Source organism: Thamnophis sirtalis, unplaced genomic scaffold, assembly GCF_051295495.1.
Source record: "Thamnophis sirtalis isolate CommonGarterSnake01/CBP01778 unplaced genomic scaffold, rThaSir2_p1.2 scaffold_3, whole genome shotgun sequence".
Taxonomy (NCBI): Eukaryota; Metazoa; Chordata; class Lepidosauria; order Squamata; family Natricidae; genus Thamnophis; species Thamnophis sirtalis.
The window spans coordinates 6,078,413-6,096,547 of NW_028261383.1; the positions used below are offsets into that span (position 1 = coordinate 6,078,413).

General features: G+C 38.9%; 1 protein-coding gene across 1 annotated transcript; it reads right to left on the minus strand.

Moving 5' to 3' along the window:
- Positions 1–4,503: 4,503 nt before the first annotated feature.
- On the minus strand, positions 4,504–17,693 carry LOC148047068 (vomeronasal type-2 receptor 26-like). The gene is made up of 6 exons (XM_087707720.1): positions 17,373–17,693; positions 15,834–16,323; positions 15,520–15,719; positions 9,965–10,177; positions 6,992–7,004; positions 4,504–5,414 (listed from the first exon to the last, which is right to left on the minus strand). The coding sequence occupies exons 1-6, from the start codon at positions 17,691–17,693 to the stop codon at positions 4,504–4,506; spliced, it is 2,148 nt and encodes a 715-aa protein (XP_087563846.1).
- Positions 17,694–18,135: the final 442 nt, after the last annotated feature.

Genomic DNA, 18,135 nt, shown 5'->3' on the forward strand with positions numbered 1-18,135 from the left:
AGCAAAAGATCCATAATTTACAAGGCTGAATCAATCTCAAAGAACAAGAAGAATTAGAAGAATTGAAAGCATCCACACTTTTCTGATTCAGACAGAGACAAACCAATCTTCACCTAAACATAGAGAAAGGTACATTCAAGAGCACAATCTCTCTTGCCCTAAAACTTCTTCCACAATGAGACTGATCTCTGGCATTTATCCTTTTCTGATGAAAGATCCCTATCTTGTTGCTTCAGTCTGATTTTAACATCAGTCACTGTAGGAGAGGATGTCTCAACGTCTGAGATGGTGATAATTACAATGAGAAATAATTTCTCCTCTGGGGATCCTGAAGTTCTTCCAAGATTACAAGTATACAGGGTCAACCGAAGAATAACATTTAAGTGAAAAATCACAAATACACACCTGAAGGTGCTAAGGTCCTTCCTGTCAGAACAGGTCCAGAAAATGATGGTTGTGGAAAATTGGTCAACACTGAGGGTATTGACTTCTGCTGTCCTTCATCATGGTGTCTTATCTCCAGAGACTGTTGAGGAAGACTCATTTGTTCTGAGTTTGCACAGTTTGGAGAACTGGTAAAATGCACCACCCCTCCCCTTCCCACCCCTTCTTGCCCCTTCCCGGCAAGTCACTCATTATTTTGTTGCCCACTCACCCGCTGTGCCATTGCTAACCTGACTTCACCCACCATAATATTGCTGCCTGACATTGCCCGCCATTGCTGCCTGATTTCCACTGCAGACCTGATCTCCTTCACATGAGCCTGCAAGCAAGCCCTAGTTGAGGTGAACTCCCTGGTCAGCTTAGGCCGCTGCCGCTGTGCTGCCCCCCCCAAATATCCCCAGCCTTGCCTGCTTCCTCTTTATCCTTTATTTTCAATGTCAACCTTTTCATCTCTGCACAATCTAATATTTTTTTATTATTATCTCTACTGTTGGCAACTTATTTAATTTCCAATTTTGGGCAAATACAATTCTTGCTGCTGTACTTACATGTATAAACAAATAGGTATCCTCTTTCTTATGTTTCTCTGGGAAAATACCCAATAAAAATGTCTCTGGTCTAAATTCTATTTTTTGTTATAACATTTTCTCTAGCCATGCTCTTATTTTATTCCAATATTTCCTTGCTTCTGCGTATGTCCACCACATATGACAATATGAATCTGTTGCTTGTTGACATTGCCAACATTTTGCTGACTTGTCTTTAAACATCTTTGCTAATTTTTCCAGTGACATGTGCCATCTATAAAACATTTTCTTTGTAAGCTGTTGACATGGTTAATTTATAATTCCTTTACCATAGTTGTTGCCATTTTTAATTGAACTGTTCCAGGAGACCTGCCAGTGATTGACACTGTGATGGTGGTTGCAGGGCCCACTCCTTGGAGTTGTCAGATCCCGAAATCTCATCTCCCTCCATTTGAGGGTCCGGGAGGGTCCTGTCTGACAGGTCCCCATCCTGGATTCGGGGGGTGCCACCTCGATTTCCATCTCCTGAGGTGGCCTAGTACCAGCAGCTTCTCCCCACTGGGAGGGGTCTAGTTGAGTGAGTTGACAAGGTGATGGCTCTTTTGGCTGGGTATCCTGTGAACACCCCACTTCTGTGGCCTCCACTGCTTGCACTGCACACTCAGGAGTGGAGTAGATGTTCCTAAGGTAGACCTTTGTGCTGGTTCCAGTAGCTCCCTCCTCAGTTATCACCTTCCCCTTCATTATCTTCCCTGAGTCTTTACACCACCCAGGTGACAGGTCGGTGCTCGGTGCTCAGGACCCTAGACAGCAGCCTGGTGAACAAGGATCTGGTTAGAGTTCTAAAAGAAGATTCGAATTAATGTCACGGTTCCAAGTAACATTCCCCAACAAAAGAAGGCTAATCCTCTACCAACTCTTTGAAATCCTTCCTCCCATTTTCCGAGCACTAAATGTGGCAGACCTGAAGCTCCAAAGAAAAACATGGCTTCCATGGCTAACAGGACCAGTAAAATACTGTGGACATAATTGATTTAGTTGCCCAAAAATATCAACAAAGTCCTGGCCTAAGTTAACAGAAGAATAGATTCAAGATCATGTGAAATATTAATACCACTTTATAATGCCTTGGTAAGACCACACTTGGAATATTGCATCACCATGATATAAAAAAAACTTCTGAGACTTTAGAAAGAGTGTACAGAAGAGCAAGAAAGATGAATAGAGGACTGGAGGCAGGAATTGGGTATAGTTTAATAAAGAGAAGTATTAGGGGTGACGTAAACGATATTCCAATATCTTCGGGGCTGCTGGAAAGAAGAGGGAGTCCGCCTATTCCCCAAAGCACCTGAAGGGAGAACAAGAAGCAATGGATGGAAATTTATCAAAGAAACATCCAACCTAGAGCTAATGATAAATTTCCTGACTGTTCAAACATTGAATAAAGTTCTGGTCTGAGTAGTCATATTGGGGTAAAGCCATATTGATTTCTAATTATTTAATCAAAAGGCTGTGGAGTTCCTCCATTAATGATACTTCATATGCAGTGCTATATGGGAGAAAGCCATCTCTTGGACATATAAGGGTGTTTGGAAGCTATATGTGGGTGCATATTTCAAAAGCAATTAGAAGAAAAGGACAGCTTTCTAGAAAAGAATTCTTACAAAATTTGAGGATTTAGGATCATACAGATGTGATGTGATGGATGGATTTGGCTAAACTCTCAGTCAGAGGTTGGGATAATTCATATATTTACAAATTCTTCTTGTGGACACTTCAGAAGTTTATGGGTGGTCACTGGGAGATGAAGGCGGATTTGCTCCTTATCCAGAGTACTATTTTATCTTCTTAAAATAAAAGTTTACTAAAATATCCTATTCACAAAAAATATGTCATGCTGAGCTCATGAGATTTATTTTCAAATTTAGCTATTTTATCCAGCTATGCACTAAAATTTGATCTTTACGATAAGAAAACAAAGTGCTTTATCCCAAAATTGTAGAATAGGAGTGTAAAGGGCTTGAATGAAAGCAGATTTTGTTCATTCAAGGCAGAGCCGGTGTGAAAAAGAATAAAGAAATGTCACAAACAATGTGTATGCTTTGCAAGTTGACAGTCTATTTCTTGTTATCATTTTATTGGGAATAAAAAAAGTAAAATCATTATAAAGATTAGATCATTATAAAATGTGATTGGACACACAAGGAATTTGTCTTTGGTGCATATGCTCTCAGTGTACATAAAAAGATACATTCGTCAAGAATCATAAGGTACAACAGTTAATGATAGTCATAGGGTACAAATCATACTAAAAACAATCAATATAAATTGTAAGGATACAAGCAACAAAGTTACAGTCATACAGTTATAAGTGGGAGGAGATGGATGATAGGAATGAGGAGAAGATTAATAGTAATGCAGACTTAGTAAATAGTTTGATAGTTTTGAGGAAATTATTTGTTTAGCAGTGATGGCATTCAGAAAAAAATTGTTCTTGTGTCTAGTTGTTCTGGTATGCAGTGCTCTATAGCATTGTTTTGAGGGTAGGAGTTGAAACAATTTATGCCCAGGATGTGAGGAGGTCTGTTGATATTTTCACAGGTCTCTTTGGGCAGTTGTTAGGAAGAAGTAAGTAATTTTTTCGCTCACATATAGAAACCTGGGCATACAGAGTGTGCATGTGCTCATTTTGCCAGTCATTGCACTTCTTCCTATTTACCACTACAGTGTGAGAAAGAGGTTGCAGAACATTATGGACATATTTGTCAATTTTGTAGGGAGCCAATGTGGTTGTAATCTGAGAGAAGATGTCAGTCTCAGTCCCTTTGAGGATAATGAAAAGGTTCTTTTCCCTTCCACAGCTTTACTTAGGAACTTGGCCATTGAAGTGAGGTTTCCCCTTCCCTCAACCCTCCTACCTTTTCATAATGGCCTAAAGATTAACCACTCACTAGGCTTGGAGCCCTAGTGGGGGAACAGAACAATGGAGGTGGTTGAATGAGTAATAACAGATACCACCACTCTGTCACTGTGAACGCCACCCTCCTCATGTGTCCTTGGTTTTAATGTCTGATTTAAACTTTTTTATGTTTTGAATGCGTATGTAACTATAAGCTGCCCAAAGTTAACCTATGGTAAGATAGACAAAATTATATCACTGAGCTAGATAAAATTGTAAATAAGCCATGATATAACTAAAATAATGACATTTTAAAAGGACTTTCCTGTGCTATTTTTTTCTGGCACATGAACAACATTCCCATTGCACCAGTATCATTTTAAAAATATTTTGATGTGGCATTTCAGGGCTCATGTAATCTAAGGCAGAGGACAGATATCATACCTCAACTGTTCAAAAGAGAATGGGGGCTGTCTTGCAATTCAAGTGGGTAAGTATGGAGGATACATTGTCTGACTACCCTTTAATTTTTTTCAAGCAAAATCATTGGCCAACTCGCATATTGATAAGAACTTGACCCATTTTCTAGGTTTGACCTGTTCAACAATATGGATAGTCAAAAATTAGTCTGTTTCACATTTCAACATTTCTTCTGGTAGTAAGCTGCTCTTTTGTATTCAGGTCTGGCCTCAGAATGATAATGTAGCACTTAGGGATGAAGATGCAGGCCTGAAGGCCAGCACTGGAGGCCAAGATGGAGAAGACCTGAACAGCCACCATGTATTTCCCTTTGGTACTCAGATAGGTGGGCACAAAACTCACCCAGACACTGCAGAAGACCAGCATGCTGAAGGTGATTAGCTTGGCTTCGTTGAAGGCCCCAGGAAGATTCCTAGCCAGGAAAGCCATTGTGAAGCAGATGGCAGCAAGGAAGCCCATGTAGCTAAGGGTGATATAAAACAGGATAACAGACCCTTCATTGCATTGCAGGATGATCTCTCCAGGCTGGGAGTGGGAGTCAAAGTCAGGGAATGGGGGATAAATTCCTAACCAGATGGAGCAGATGATAATTTGGACAGCAGTACAAGAAAGAATGATGGAGTTGGCCAAGATCTTTCCCAACCATTTCTTCACTTGGTTGCCTGGTTTTGTGGCCAAGAAAGCCAACACCACTGTGATTGTTTTTGCCAAGAGAGAAGAAATGGCAACTGAGAAGATGATGCTGAACAGTGTTTGGCGGAGAAGACAGGAGACTTTTCTTGGTTGTCCAATGAAGAGAAAAGAGGACAAGAAGCAAAGCAGGAGGGACCCTAGGAGGATGTAGGAGAGATCCCGGTTGTTGGCTTTGACAATGGGAGTTTTTCGGTATTTAATGAATATGAATAAAACAAGGTCTGTGGTTAGGAACAGAAATAGGGCAAAAGAGACCAAGATTATGCCCAGGTATTCTTTATAACAAAGAAAGGTTGGAACTTTGGGGATACATTGGACTCGGTCCTTATTTGGATATTGATCATCTGGACACTTGGTGCATTTTTCCATATCTGAGAAAAACAAAAAAGGAATATTTCTTTCATATTATATCCTTTTACCTTTCAAGCAATACATTCTTAGGACGATAATTGATACCAAACTTTTAAAAGCATATTTATCAAACTGCTCGGAATAAATCCACTATCATTCCCACTGTTGTTACACACCTTTTAATCCATAACACGGACAATTATAACATTGGAGAAAAGTGAGCCCATTTTATCCCCAATAATTGTACATTTAGTTTATCACACTTCTCTTCTTGGATTTTATGACCCGCATATTTTATTTTGTTTTGTTTCTTTTTGCCCTGTTCAACCCAACATGATCCTTCAAATAAGGGATTTCTGCTTATGGTGGTTGATGACCTTAATAAGGATTGATTGATTGCTATATCTTTTCATGCAACACTTTTTAGGCACAACATAATATAGGTTTGGTTCAGGTGAGAAAAAGCAATGGATTTAAGACAATTCCTTAAGTTTTGAAGGTGCTCCCAGAAAGGACAGATCTAAAGTAAAAAGTAGAAGAGATGTTTTCTCTAGCAGTAGTAAACCTCGTTCCATCTGCCATGCCTATTTCTTCTCCTTTCTTCAAGTTTTGCTATTTATCCATTCAGATAGCAAATGTTGTATTTTGAAAATAAACAAGACAACTGCTGAGTTACAATGTGTCTTTTACCATTCAATAAAATGCTTTGGATTAATCTATTTCAGCAAGATACCCCACCAGTAGTGGGACTCAGCCAGAGAACAGGCTGTTAACCTTCTGGTAAACTGGTTGTTGGAAGAAATCATTTGGACAGAGAACCGGTTGTTAAATTATTTGAATCCCACCACTACATCCCACCCCACCCTTTGCTCCAATGTCACCCACCTTCCTGAATGGAGATGGTCCCCTCTGGACAAGGAACACAGTCATAGCAGCAAACTGGTTCTCCTTCTTGAGCCCTCTTGACAAATCCAGGATGACAACTTTCCACACATTTAGACTGAGGCAGAGACTAAGCAGAAAAAGAAGATTGGGAAAGAAAATGCATTAGGACATTTTCCTAACACATGGCAAGTATCTCAAGCTGCTAAAAAGTACACAAGGGCTTCACAGAGGTGAGTATAACCTAACCAATTCCAAAAACTTGTAAGTAATAGTTGTAGGTTCTGCATATCTCTCATATTTCCCAAAGAAATGACTTTTTTTATAATAAAATTTTTGTTTTCAAACAAACACAAACACACAACACATATAACATAAAAACCACTTCAACTACACACAGTGTGTCAATTGGTTACAAGGTCCTTCTGCGTCCTTTCCATAGTCATCCCTTGAACTTTATCAAAATTCACATATTGTCAATCAAATATCTTTGTATACATTGTTATTATGCTTCCTTTGTTTGATTATCACTATTCTTTCTCCATTTTAAACAAAGTATTCTAAATATAACCATTTATATTATAATGATTCATTATATCATGTTCAATATATCCAATAATAAAAAGTTATTATTTTTTATATCCTGTTCTGTCATTCTATTATTTTAGCATTGATAACATTCTCTATTAATTTTCAGCTCCATTTTTTCCATTACTAGTATCATCCATCTAATATACATGTATACAAATTGTTATAATTATTAAACATCCATTAAGCTTAGCTGTTATTACATCCTTTCAACATAAAACATATTAAATTTGAAGTAATTTTATATTATAGCATTTCATTACATCATCCTGAAATCATCCAACATCTTTATATTCTATTCTATATAGAATTATTTATCTTTTATAAAAAGGCTTTTCAACATCATCTCCATAATCCTCACTTACAGTTTGTATAAACTTTCATATTATCAATTTAGTATATATAAATCATTATCATTATTGATCATTTATTTGACTCTAGCTATTTTTACTGTGTACATAGCACTCAAAATTTAACTAAATTTTATTGTGACATTTCATTTCATCATCCTGCATCCTTCAAGAAATAGTGTAGTCCAATACCTCTTGCCTTTTGTAAAGTCTGTATTCTAAGTGTTTTCTTGATAAGATAATGATGTGGACTTCTCTTAAGAACTTGTTGTTCATTGCATGTCTTATAAGGATTTGAAACCCTTCATCTGCTCCTTTTATCACCTTAACTTTTGTTATCATTAGTGCTTCTGCTGAAATTACTCTTATTATTTCTGCCAAATTTTCTCTCCTTTCTTCATCTATGTTTTGACATCTGAAATAAAGTTCCAGTTTATTGATCTCTCCTTTCTATATTTCACACTTGTCATTTTCCTCCATTCTCACTTTACTGTCAGTGGTTTTTTGAGCTCTGTCCTCAACTTTATCATGGTCTCTTTACTTTCTGTATGTTGATCTATAATTTCAAGTCTCTTTTCAATTCTCTCTATGATTATTAAAACTTTTTGGATTTCTAACAAAAATCTTTGCAAAGTTAGTTTCTTTTCTTCTTCATATTGCACCATTTTTCCAGATTATAAACACTGCCAAAACATCCAAGGCTTTTGCTAGGCTTCATTCAAGTTCAGTGAAAATTTTCAGCTCAAAGCTTTCTTTTTCCTTCAAAGGAACACATGTATAAACACAAGTTTTCCATTGACCCTTTCAGTAAACAAAGCCTATAGCTTTATAATATCAGATTTTGCCAAGCCTCTAGCCTCTACATGGCAGTGTTACATCTTTTCCCTCTGTTTTTGCCTTTCTCTGTAATTTCTGAACTCCAGAAGAGAAAAAAAATGTTTAAAGATTACGATCCAACCAGCCTTACTAGGAAAGAAACATTTAATCCATGAATGTGAAAAATGGGAAAGTATAGAGGAAGAAGGGGAAAAAAGACCAGTCCAATTTAAAAGTAAGAAGCATTTGTAAAATGTCCATCCATAGAAAACAAACAAAATTAAAGTAGAAAAGATAACACCATAGTTTTAAACCAGGGTTAATTCACCAGTAACTTTCTTCTGTCTTCAATTTTATTTTAACTCCTAGTCTTTTGGGTTTTTTCTTCTCTAATAATAAAGATTTTTCTCACCATTTCGACACACTGTCTCTCCTGTACTGCTTCTGTTTCAGAGGCTTGTCCTGACCTTCTGCAGCCATTTTGACTGCTTTCTCTTGTAGCCAGCAGAAAGAGCTTTCTCCTGGATCAATCAGGGACTTTGCAATGTCCCTGAGATCAACAGGACATGCTCTTCTCTATCACTGTTCCTTCAGAATGGTTTAGGTCCAAAACGCCCAGCCAAGAACAGAGATTCGACAGCAATCCTGGAGCCCCATGATTGCCTGTTGTGTCATCGTGATGTCAAGTTCCACCCACCCCCAGAAATGAAATGAAACACTTTTATACTTTGTAAGTCATCAGGGATGTAATGAGAAAATACATATATATTTAGCAACAACCTGTGGGTTCCTTCTGAGGTCAAATTCAATATGCATTCCTACATTCTTAATATATCCTTAAAGTTAAAATATCTATTGCTACTAATTGAAATTTAAACTGCTATATTTTGAAATCTTGTAGTGCAGTGATCTGTGAGTCAGAAGGTATTTTCTGACTTGGACAAGGTTCAGATTACATAAACAGATTGCAAATATCCTCCTCTTTTCAAATAGTATAACACAACCCATTTTGTCTTATTTTATTTTTCCAGTTCAATTGACTGCATCTTGGTAAAATAATTGAGATTAAACAGGGCTACCCAATCTCCAGAAGAGTTAGACATCCAGAAAAGGTCCTTTCTCATCAGTGACTACAATTAAGTGACACCAACGTCCATAGAAAAACAATCTAACATCTATTGTTTGTTAAAATCAGAGCCTTTTTTTGCCCAGAAGAGATTTAAGGAAATGAAAAATACAGAGAAACTCAATAAAAAAAAATCTAATCAAATTAGGCCAATTGAATCCTTTGGAGGGGCACTTTAATTCAAGTAGGCTTCAAATGAAGTTCCTCTTACAAATCAAAGGTCAAATCAAATTATTTTTTCCTTTCAAATTGTTTGACATTATTGGATCCTTGGTGTTCTCAGAGCTTAGTTGTTTTCTTGCAGAATTTTGCTTACCCAACCGGTAATATTGTCTGCGCTAAAAAGGAATGGGTTTTGCCCTCTGTTTCGATAAAAGTGGCATGGCCTGTTTATATATGTGCCTTGTCTGATACTACTATAGATCAATCAATCAATCAGAATAAAGTCGGAAGGGACCTTGGAGGTCTTCTAGTCCAACCCCCTGCTCAAGCAGGAGGCCCTATACCATTTCAGACAGGGAGACTTTCCAGTCTTTTCTTAAAAATCTCCAGTGATGAAGCACCCACATTTTCTGAAGGCAAACTATTCCACTGGTTATTTTTTCTTACTGTTAGGAAGTTTCTCCTCAATTCTAGGTTCCTTCACCCCTAGATTAGTTTCCATCCATGGTTTCTTCTCTTTCCTTCTAGTGCTTTGGAAAATAACATGACCCCGCTCTTTTTTGTGTAGGCTTTCTACACTGATTAGTCTCAGTCCGCTAGTCTTAAGATTTGTTAAAACAAGAAAAGAAACTAGTACTTTCCATACCTTGTTCAGTAATTTCAGTTCTGATAGAATAGTTTCGCTGATGGTAAGATTCTGCCTTTCAAAACTCCCAAATTTCTTTGTAAAGAAGGGCTGATTGGGGATTACCACCATGCTCCAAATATTCAGGTCAGCTGTTATATCTCCATTTGAGTCCCAGTACAGTTTCTCATGTGTAATATTGAAAAACACATTCTTGTCCAGAAAGTGATGAAACTAGAATGAAAAAATGCAGGAATCCCAAATGAGACAACTGGGTTTCTTACTTGGATTTTGGTTATCAAAAAACTTGATTTTTTTTGACATATAGAATAGAATAGAATAGAATAGAATAGAATAGAATAGAACATCCACCATCGGCCAGGCCCTCTCTCCCCCCAAGCATTTCTTTGCCTACCAGATTTCCAACTCCATAGCGTTTCTCACCAACATGTGCAGGGAAACAATGTTTGTGGGACTAAAAAAAACTTCAATCAATCAATTCCAACTTCGGGGGGGGGGAGGAAGATCTTGTGAAGTTGAATTGATTGATTGAAGGGTTTTTTTTAGTTCCACAAACTTGTTTCCCTGCCCAAAACAGCAAGAAACATGATGGAAAAATGCGACAGAGGGGAAATCAGGTAGGCAAAGAAATGCTTGGGGAAAGCAAGGGCCTGGGCGATGGTGGGCCAGCACAAGGGAAGGAAGCCACTTTTCTTTTTCCTTTGCTGCTTGTCTTTCCCTCGTGCCAGCAGCTCCCTTCCTCATTCCCCTATGGAATGCAGTGCCCAGACAGGATCCTATTTGATAATGTGGGTGGGACGGGGACGACAGAGCAGCCAGCACGAGGGAAGAAAGCTGCTTTTTCTCCTTGCCAGCTGCTTTTCTTTCCCTAATGCTGGCAGCTCCTTTCCTCATTTCTGGTTTGCAAGTTGAACTGTTTTTTGCCCTCCGGAGGCTTCAGGAAGGCCAAAAATCATTTGGCCAGCATGCATGCGTGCTGGCACTGATAGGGCAATGCCTCGCATGCCCTCAGAAATGGCTCCATCATGGCTCTAGAGGTTCCCATGCTTTTCACTTAATTAAAAGTAAATGTTTCCCCCTTTTCCCAAACAAGCAGTCACAAGGTCCAATCAGGGTGCTGTCCAGTTGCTTGGTAACATCACTCCTCCTCTCTTCAGCCACCTGTTGGAATGTCCTTGGTTCCCAGGGGAAAGATTTTTTATTTTGGCTACAAAAACCCCAGCTATCTCTATTTCCCCCTCCTTCATCTCCATTGTGGCAACACTGATGCCTCAAAGATGGCTTCGTCAGGCCAGCTTCAGAGTTGACATAATGTTTAAAATGGGATAATATAATAGATGATAGATGATAGATGACAGATGACAGATGACAGATGACAGATGACAGATGACAGATGACAGATGACAGATGACAGATGACAGATGACAGATGACAGATGATGATAGATGATGATAGATGATAGATGATAGATGATAGATGATAGATGATAGATGATAGATGATAGATGATAGATGATAGATGATAGATGATAGATGATAGATGATAGATGATAGATGATAGATGATAGATGATAGATGATAGATGATAAACAGACAGACAGACAGACATAGACCTCTTTCTGTGTTTGTGTTTGTAGAAACCTTATGAATTTGTTGCATTAGCAGCATTTAGAATCAATAAAGAAAACAAAAAAATTAACAATATTATACTTGTAAAAGAATAACTATTTGGGAAAACTGATTTTTAATTTTTTAAAAATATGAAATGTATGGGTATTATTAGGTCCAATATTAATTTAATGGAATTCCAGAATAATTAACATGTGGGATAAAGAGGCAAAGAATTTTGAAGATGAATATTTTAAAGAAATTACAATTTTTTTACTGAAACTTATAAACAATGCGCTAGAAAAGACCTATAGAAAATTGATTCAAACTAAAATTGAGGCGGAGAGGGGGGCAATCTTCATGATCTTTAAAATCTAACCCTAAGAAAAAAACCACTAGATAACCAATCTCATAAAAAGATAGGGCATTAAATTGAAAGAAAGAAAGAAATAATAATGAAATAATACGCGATGGAAAGGATGGAAATCCCAGTTACAATGTAGATTATATAAGAAACATAGCCAAGACCCATAATGCTTATACACTAAAACTCAAGGTTTAGAGAAGAAACAGGATAAACTTAAAGCATCAGTACATGAAGGCAGATATGATATAGTTGCCATTACTAAAACTTGGTGGGATGAAACTCATGATTGGAATGTACTGATGGAAGGGTACAAATTATTCAAAAGAAACAGACCTAACAAAAGAGGAGATGGAGTTGCATTATACAAAAATGCATTACACATTATACATCTTTACAGAAATAGCCCAAACCAAGGATGGAAACCTCCTAGAATCCATGGGGTCAATATAAAAGGAAAAATGTATGGCATCGGTATAGGCCACCTGACCAAGCAGAAGAAATAGATGAACCATTCGCTAATCAATTAATAAATATACATAGGAGACATATCATAGTAGTAATGGGAGACTTTAACTACCCTGATATCAACTGGGAGACAATATGCAATAAATGAAAGAGGGCCAGTTTGGTGGAAAAAAAGGAATAGGGGTGTTATGATAGCAGTATTCCCATATTTGAAGGGCTGCCACAAAGAAAAGGGGGTCAACTTCTTTTCCAAAGCACCAGAGGGCTGGACAAGAAACAATGGATGGAAACTAATCAAGGAGAGAAGCAATCTGGAATTAAGGAGAAGCTTCCTAACAGTAAGAACAATTAACCAGTCAAACAATTTGCTTTCAGAAGTTGTAGGTGCTTCATTACTGGAGATTTTTAAGAAAAGACTGAACAATCACTTATCTGAAACGATTCTCCTGCTTGAGCAGGGGGTTGGACTAGAAGATCTCTAAGGTGCCCTCCAGGTTTGTTTGGATTGAATATAGGATAATTGCCATAATACACTGGCAAACAATCGATACAAACTCAAGGTAAACCACTCCAAACTCAATTGCAGAAAATACGACTTCAGCAACAGAGTGGTCAATGAATTGAATGCACTACCTGACTCTGTTGTTACATCCTTAAACACCCATAACTTTAATCTTAAACTGTCCACAGTGGACCTCACCCCATTCCTAAGAGGTCTGTAAGGGGGTGTGAATAAGTGCAACAGTGTGTCTAATCTCCAAGTCCTACTGTCTCCATTTATTTGTATCCATTTCCAGTGTTCATACATACCTGTTATCTCATACATGTTTGACAAACTAAACTAAACTAAATAAACTGCAGCCAGACTATGGTATGCACAGCAATGGGAGAATATTAAAATTGTCACAATTGAGAAATGGATTGTAAAATTGTCATATAAGCAAATGAAATGATAATTTATTGATTTGATGATTAAAGAAGAGATGAATAAGGGGTAGAAGAGGTTTATACAACATCTAAGAGAGGAGTCAGATAACATGTAAATATCTATTGAAAGGAAGGTTGGATAGAATTTATTTTTGATTTGTTTCTCTTTCTCTTTCTTACTTTTTTTCTTTTTCTTTTCTTTTTCTTTCTTTTTTGGATTTATCTTTTACTATAGAAAACAATCTTAATAAAAATGTATAAACAATAAAAACAGAGTGTAGGATATGGGAAAATGTGCTTAATTAAAAGAAAACAATTTCTGAATAAACAATAGGAAAAACATATCCGCAGGAAGAGCAGCTTGATGGTGAACCAGAGACGTTCAGTCTCCCCTTATCTGAAGGTCTTCATGAAAGACCCGGAAGCTACTAGCCAACAAGGCTTTAACTGGGATTCCTGTAGAGTAGTGAGGGTGAGACTAAAGCTATCAGGAGCTCTATCAACTTTATTAATGCAAAATGACTTTAAAATTGTAGGATGAAATTTCATACGTCCAATATTTTTAAAACTGGATATATATTGTTTTTAAATCACAGTATTTAGCATCATAATATAGGTCTACCTTAGATTGCCCACAGCCACCTCATACTGAACACTTTACCCTCCCAGCCCCAGTTGACCAGCCGTAGCCACCCTTCTGCCACCCCTTCCGAGTCACCCCTCTATGACTGCCTCATCCTGGTGATTCATCGTGGGACAACTTACCAAGTGCCAAGTTCTGGTAGTCAATGCACATGCTGAATGGTAGGCCTCTGCCTTCCCATCGGATGCAGCACACAATGAGGGCTCTGGGTGGCGCAGATAGCAGCCTCAGGTGCTAGGACAAGACTGGCAGGCTTTGGACCCAGATAGATGACTGTATCTGAAAGGCTGGCTGTGCATGGGAGGGGGGAGTTGCAGTTCTTCAGGGACCTCTTTCTGGACTTGGTCTGGTTGTGGACATACTGAAGGCGGTTCCTCTCTCCGCCCTTCCTGAAAAGATCTCATGACAATACAAGATTGGAGATTCCTCAAATGCTCAAGAGCCGGAGGGAGAAAGTTGAATCTAGGCAGGCACGCAGCTTGAAGCCTTTGGTTGGGGCCCCTCTGGGGACCCCACAGAAAGTTTGGAGGCACTGGGGAAGCAGGAGCATGGGGACAGAAGTCACTGCAGACAGGGAAATTGGTCATGACCTACCACAGAGAGTGACAGCCAGGGAAGCTCTGATCCGCTCCACTTGAATGGATAGCAGTGGCCTCTGAAGCTTCAGTTCTATTCACTGAGCCATGACCGCCCCACCTGTCTCCTTGCAATATATCCCAGCTTGTCTGAGCAAGGGCCCAGGCAAGCTCAGCTACATTAGCCCCAACACATGTCATACAGTCCCCTTGGGTTATATTTACCCTGGGCCAGTTTCACAGTAGGATACCCTTCAGAGATGAATGGGGCTATCCAGCAGACAGCCCAGTTCAAAGGAGGGTTGATAGGGCTGGCCCCAGTGGGCTGGCCCCAGTGGTGCTCTACTGCTGGCATGTGCCAGGGTGCTATCCTGGACTACCAAAGGACTCCATCACCCTCCAGGTAGATCAGCAGGATTCGGCACTCAGCAACCAGACTAGCATGGGGTAGAAGCTCTGAGCGCACTGACTGAGGACTGTGATTGAGTAAATCTCTTGAAAGTAATGGGACTTTATTCAAGTTGACAATGCACAGTACAGGAGCAAAGTGGCACTGTGTGACTCCTTTTCATTCAACTCCCCTGGAAGTGAAGTGAAGCACCCAATACTGCTTCCCTCTAGGGCAGGATGGAGAGGAATGGCTGGAGAGTAGTGGATGGGGGAGGGACATAGAAGGGCATCCGCAATGGTGCACAGTGACCGGAGTAAGGAGGCTGGTATGAGCAGCTCTGTCCAATTGTCCTAGAGCTTGTCCACTTGACACAGACAAGCAAAACTACCTGCAGTTGTTGAAAACAGTGGCACAATGAGAAAATAATCAGCAAAAACGAAAGAGATCCTCGGTGGTCTTTTTCCCACCCCTAGAATGGATAAAAAGAAGGAGCAGAAGGTGGTGGAGGAGCAGAAGGAGGATGAGACTCTTCCTTTCCATTCCTGCTCAGAAGGAATTAATCCTTGTCAGGACCCCATACCTGCCACGGCTGCAGCCTCACAGCCCCCAGCATACTTTTGCCATTCATCCTTCTCCTCTTTGATCTGGAGGAATAGGCAGCATTCAAGGCATGTGCCACAGTCTTAACAACACTGTAGATGTTTTGATGAGTATAAATCCGTATTCCATTACTTTCCTGTAACATTAACATTAGTGTTTTCTCAGTGCATCTTCTCCGGCCTTTGACAGAAAAGACATGCTCAGAAAAAGAACAATTAAAAGCTTTTTGTTTGAAATCACTATTAAGATAGGCATAGCCTCCAAAGTAATCAAATTTTTGTCCTATATTTCTACCAATACGAAAGGACCAAATGCTATGGATGTAATTTAAATATCTCCTGGAACGTTCAAATATATAATAAAATTCTTCTAAAGCTGTGGTAATCCAGACTTTCTTTTCAATGAGTCCTGGCAAGACTTTAAGTATTTCCTGTACAATCAGCATTCCTTGTTGCACCCAATTAATTTCCATAAAGTAAATGAAAACATTCACTTGTCTCCAGATAATGAGGGAAGCAGTACTGAATACTGTATATCTAGTCATTGAGAATCTTTGTGAAAAGACCACACAAATGCCATTTCTGATTAGCATAGAAGTCAACGTATTGACAAAACTCTCTGCATTGTCTGAGTCTGAAGCAACAAGACCAGCCATGGTCCATTTGAAATAGAGCAGAAGTTTGACTATTGCTGGGTACTGGATTCCTTCTTTGGGGACCATTTGATGGAAAAAGGGGAAATGAGTTTTATCACTCAGTGTGTTTGAAACACGTTTATAAGTGATCTGGAAAAGAAATAATGTTTTGTTTTATCTGTAACCAGAATAAGAATAACAGAATAACAGAGTTAGAAGGGACCTCGGGGATCTTCTAGTCCAAGCTAGGAAACAATATACTATTTCAGACAAATGGTTCTCAATCTTCTTAAAAATCTCCAGTGTTGGTGTACCAGTGGTGGGTTCCGTATTTCATTCCAACCGGTTGGAACGGCCCCCGGCGTCATACACAGGCACATGTGCAGTGCGTGTGCATGCATCGTACTTACCTGTGATGCTTCCTCAAGCCTCCGTGACAGTCCAGCTGCTCAGCGGAGCATCACACAGGCGCCGTATACACCATGCACGTGTGCGGAAGACGCCAAACCCTTAAAGGACAGGTAAGGAGCTCAGGCGGGCAGTTGGGCCCTCCGGAGCACCATACCAGAAAGGTATCTGGTGCTCCAAGTAGGCTCTGGTACGCCCGTACTGGGGTGTACCGTCTGCAAACCACCACTGTGGTGTACCCCAAACTTCTGGAGGAAAGTTGTTCTACTGATTAATTGTTCTAACTGTTGGGAATATGTTTGATCTCTCCCTGATCAGTTACCATCCATTTCTTCTTGTCCTGCTTTAGGTGTTTCAGTGAATAGTTTGACTCCATCTTCTTTGTGGCAGCCCCTTAGATATTGGAACACTGCTATCATGTCACCCCTAGTCCATCTTTTCATTAAATTCCTGCATATCCAGTTCCTGCAACTTTTTTTCATATGTTTCATCCTCCAATCCCCTAATCCCCTTTGTTGGTCTTCTCTGCACTCTTTCTAGAGCCTCAACCTCTTTTTATATTGTGGTAATCAAAACTGGATGCAATATTCCAAGTGTGGCCTTATCAGATCAAGATTAAATTATTAGATTTTAATAAATCAAACTTGGTCTTACAATTGTTTCCAGGAATCCTATATTTGTTTATAATTAGTAATATGCAATATAACCATTTATAATATGATTTAATCTGTGTCATATTTACCTCTCTACTCTCCTTTTCATTTCCTGCACATTCATACTGTCAGACAAACCTGTTGGATTTTGTAGGTGCTCAACACAATGGATATCTGCACGGAGATGTCATCATTACTTCCATCAATTAGAGCCAAGAGGTTGTCCTTTTTTCCACAGTTGTAGTTGGGAACATTAGCTTCTCCAGTAGAGACGATGTCCAGCAAGGCATCTAAACTTACAATGATGCTCATATGGTTGTCATGGATGTTGTAGCCAAGTGTGAGATTGTTCAGGAGCTGGGTTTCCCTTCGGATCTTTTGAATGGCCAAAATGAAGGATAGAATTTTGGAATATTCAGTTCCTGTTTCACTGTAAATAAATGTGCACATCATCACCATTGACCCTAATAATGTATATATAATATGTTCTTGTTTGATTCTATCAGCCTTTTTAGTTTTAAACCAGGATTGTTCCAAACCCAAAGGCAAATTGTACTATCTGATCGACATTTAATTTTTATTATCATTGAAAAGATGGTATGAAAATAGACTTCCACCATTTAGTAATCATAAATAGATTTGTATTGTTAGTTGCATTAAGTAATATAATTAATACTAATTTTATTTGCCTAAATATCTCTAAAGTGAGGAGCTTTCAGTTTTGATCTGGTATTAGTATTTAGTATTTATTAATATTTGTATGCCGCCCTTTTCCCTGAGGGGACTCAGGGCGGCTCACAGTTCAGGAGGGGGGGGGACAAACCAAGTTACATAAAGGACAATACTTCGTTAAAAAAAACACAACATTCATACTATTCGGGTATGGTGAGGTCTTTAGCCC